At 43.0% G+C, this 3,724-nt stretch overlaps 1 protein-coding gene across 1 annotated transcript; it reads left to right on the top strand.

Moving 5' to 3' along the window:
* Window positions 1–373: 373 nt before the first annotated feature.
* Window positions 374–3,724, top strand: LOC123121707 (uncharacterized). The gene is made up of 2 exons (XM_044541725.1): window positions 374–595; window positions 2,664–3,724. Exon 2 carries the CDS (start codon window positions 2,672–2,674, stop codon window positions 3,365–3,367), a length of 696 nt encoding a protein of 231 aa, XP_044397660.1. The 5' UTR covers window positions 374–595; window positions 2,664–2,671; the 3' UTR covers window positions 3,368–3,724.

Below are 3,724 nucleotides of genomic sequence, written 5' to 3'. Positions count from 1 at the left end.
ACGTCATGTGTCGATCCCTCGGGGTGGCTTATAGAACGTGGGAATCAGTCGGGCAATTTGAAGAGTTTTTCAATTAAAAAAACCCGATATAAAGCAAAAGAGAAAATGCGCAGAAAAGGAAAAAAATCTTCTGGAAGCTTCCTGTTTTTTTAGGACAAGAGGAATATTTTATTTTTGAGGAACGCCCACACTTTATTAAAAAAATCGAGACAACCACACTTTATGAATTAAAACCGGTGAAATGGTAAGCCTAAATGGGCCAGCCCGTCTAACAGCGCGTTCCTGAGCCTTGGGCCGTGCTAGGTTTTGACAAGCCCACCTCGTCTCCTTGTCGCTCCAGAGGGTCAAAGCCACCACCACCGCTAGGGCCCTAGCCACCACATTTCTGTCGACTCCCCTTCCTCCTCCCTGGACAGACAGGAGGCACCCGTACCCCGGCTCAAAAGCTCCACCGCCGCGCTCCGCAAACCCGACCGAATTCTCGGCCTCTCGCCCAGGGAGGCGACTTCCCTCCCCGCCGTCGCCGCCTCCGCCTCCGACGCCGCGCCCGCCGCGCGGCCGTTGCTTCTCTCCTCGGAGAATCGAGGCACGGGTGGTAAGTTTTTGAATCTCCCCGGCTCAAATCGGCCCTCTCGCCTCCTTACTGCCTACCGCCTTCAGCTTCACTGGGGCAAGGTTGCTTTTCTGTCTTGTTTATCTTGTTTGCCCCTTGATCTGGTGACGCCGCTCTGTTGTTTGCCTGCGTTGGGCAAGGGAACTGGCGTTGGGTGTTTCTTTGGTTCAAAACAAGTGTTTGGTGTTTCCTTTGCTGAAAACAAGTGTTTGGTGTGTCTTCTGTTGAACAAGTGTTTGGTGTTTCTTTTGTTCAAAACAAGTGTTCAGTGTTTCTTTCGTTGAAAACAAGTGTTTAGCGTTTCTTAGATGCGTATCAGGTGTCCTCAAGTTACGATTTTTGGGTGCTGTTTTACCCCCAAAACATCGAATAGCATTAAGATTTGACACTGTAAAACCCGCCTGTGCTGCAAAGTGTACGGATTGTGTTCGGTTATTGCAAATAAGATTGTTTTAGGAACTTGGACAGACACTACGTCTGTGATATTGTTAGCAATGTAGATTTCGTAGTACAATCCATCTTTAACTTTAAGTAGAATCCCTTTGTGTGCTATATGATTTTGATCTTAATCTGTACAGTTTCCATTCCTGTAAGTTCCATCGTGTGCGAAGATATCTAACATTCGACACATATGCTAGTGAAGGTTTGAGGGAACTGATCTTTTTCTTATATTTTGTCTGGTTGAAATGCCACACCTGCAATAGCAATCGCATGTGTCATAGTTATCTTTTTTCTTGGACTACTAGGAACATCAAAGTTGTCTTTTACTATCTTTATGTGATGAAAACAATTATGGATCTCTATTATAAAGAGAACAAAGCATATCTGGTACTCTGTTTGATTCTTCTGGTCGATCTTATAGTGGGCATGCAATTTCCAGTGGAACTTGTGCTGACTAAAGCAAATGATTCAAAGTTTAGCACTAACATGTTCCCTTGAATTTGTGGTCAGCATATGATGTTAGACTTCTTATAAGAGTTCGAGATTCTTGAATCAGCTGTTGTAGTACCTTATACACCCATAGGAAAACTATCAGGGTAAAACAGCAAAAGCTGGTGACATTAACCATTTTAATTTCTCCACTTCTTATAAGAGTTTGGGATTGTTGAATCAAACTGTATAGTACTCCCTCCGTAAAGAAATATAAGAACGTTTAGATCACTACTTTAGTGATCTAAACACTCTTATATTTCTTTACAGAGGGAGTACCTTATACACCCGTAGGAAAAATATTGGGGTATTAAAACAGCAAAAGTTGGTGACAACCATTTTAATTTCTCCACTTCTTATAAGAGTTTGAGATTGTTGAATCAAACTGTATAGTACTCCCTCTGGGTTTAGATCACTACTCTAGTGATCTAAACGCTCTTATATTTCTTTACAGGGGGAGTACCTTATACACCCGTAGGAAAAATATTAGGGTATTAAAACAGCAAAAGTTGGTGACAACCATTTAATTTCTCCACTTCTTATAAGACTTTGAGATTCTTGAAACAGATTGTATATAGTACCTTATACACCTGTAGGAAAAATATCAGGGTAAAACAGCAAAAGTTTGTGACATTAACCATTTAATTTCTCCACAGCATCTTGTGTTGCCCTTTCATATATCTAGAATCAGACTTTACATTTACTTGTACACGTGTAGGGAAAATATCAGGGTAAAACAGCAAAAATGGGTGACATCCACCATTTAATTTCTTCGCAGCATCTTGTGTTGCCCTTTCATATAGCTAGAATCAGACTGTATAGTTCCTTATACACCCGTAGGGAAAATTATCAGGGTAAAACAGTAAAAGGGGGTGACATCAACCATTTAATTTCTTCACAGCATCATGTGTTGCCCTTTCATATATCAACCATCAATCAGATCTCTAGTTCATTTATTTATATGAAGAGTGGAGCAAAAAAGAACCTTTAACAACACCCTTTTCACCCTACAGTCAGCCGGTTCTTTTTAATTTTTATTTGTGCAATGGACAATGTGAATTTTCTTGTATTAGACTTTGTAGGAATTGATACGCTAAGCATGCTGATCTTGCACTTGCAGTCTTCAAGATGGCCAAAAATTCAAGGAGCATGAAATATTCGTCTGGTGAGCTCAGATCAACGCGTTATTTGAGGCCCTTCAGCCATTGTAGTTTCAAGAGAGTTGCTACCCAGGAGCCAACATTAGCAGCAACGGAGAAATGTGCATGGAAAGACGCGATCTGTCCAGTCTGCATCGAATGCCCGCATGATGCTGTCCTTCTACTCTGTTCATCTCATGACAAAGGCTGCCGTCCATATGTATGTGGAACCAGCTTCCTCCACTCAAATTGTCTCGACCAGCTTATAGAGTCATGCAGAAGCCCAGGAAGCGGTGATGATCCAGGCTCCATAGTGCTCACATGCCCTCTTTGCCGTGGTGAGGTTAAGGGATATACACTGGTTGAGCCTGCTCGGGAGCAGCTAAACAGAAACAGGAGGAGCTGCATGCAAGATGGCTGCTCATACAGTGGTACATACAGAGAACTCTGCAGGCATGCACGAAAGAAGCATCCTTTGGCAAAGCCTCGTGCTGCGGACCCTCTACAGACTTACAGATGGAGGCGGCTCATGTTCAGAACCACGTTGCAAGACATGATCTGCGCGACGAGCTCGTCAATGCTCCAAGGGCTATTGTCTGCCATGTTGCAGTGGGAGGAGCTTCTGTCATCTGGTTGGCGTGGAGGTGATGATCACCTTGGTGCTGCTAATGATACTGCAGTGTAAATGGCCAATACGGACTTTGTTGCTCTGTGATATCTGAATTGCTCGCAGAAACATGAGAAAATGACGTGCTATTACCGTTAGCGCAACCTCCTAAAGAAGTTGAGACCTGACAGAGTAGCAGTTGCCCGGATCTGTTCTCAGGGAGTATGAGTGGCCTACATTCAGAAGAAACATGAGGCTTTCATGGATTTAAAGGTGCTAGCAAAGTGGTGGAATGGTTTGAATAGTTTTTTTTTGGAAGTTCATGTCTGTCCATCTTATCTGGTGTGTGATGCACTGCTCTTGTGCATCCCTGTTGGCTCTTGCATTGTATGAACATAACATTTTCTTCTGAAATATGCAATTCAACTTGCTATT

This window comes from Triticum aestivum, chromosome 5D (assembly GCF_018294505.1).
Source record: "Triticum aestivum cultivar Chinese Spring chromosome 5D, IWGSC CS RefSeq v2.1, whole genome shotgun sequence".
Classification (NCBI taxonomy): domain Eukaryota; kingdom Viridiplantae; phylum Streptophyta; class Magnoliopsida; order Poales; family Poaceae; genus Triticum; species Triticum aestivum.
This window is presented reverse-complemented; position numbering and strand designations above follow the sequence as displayed.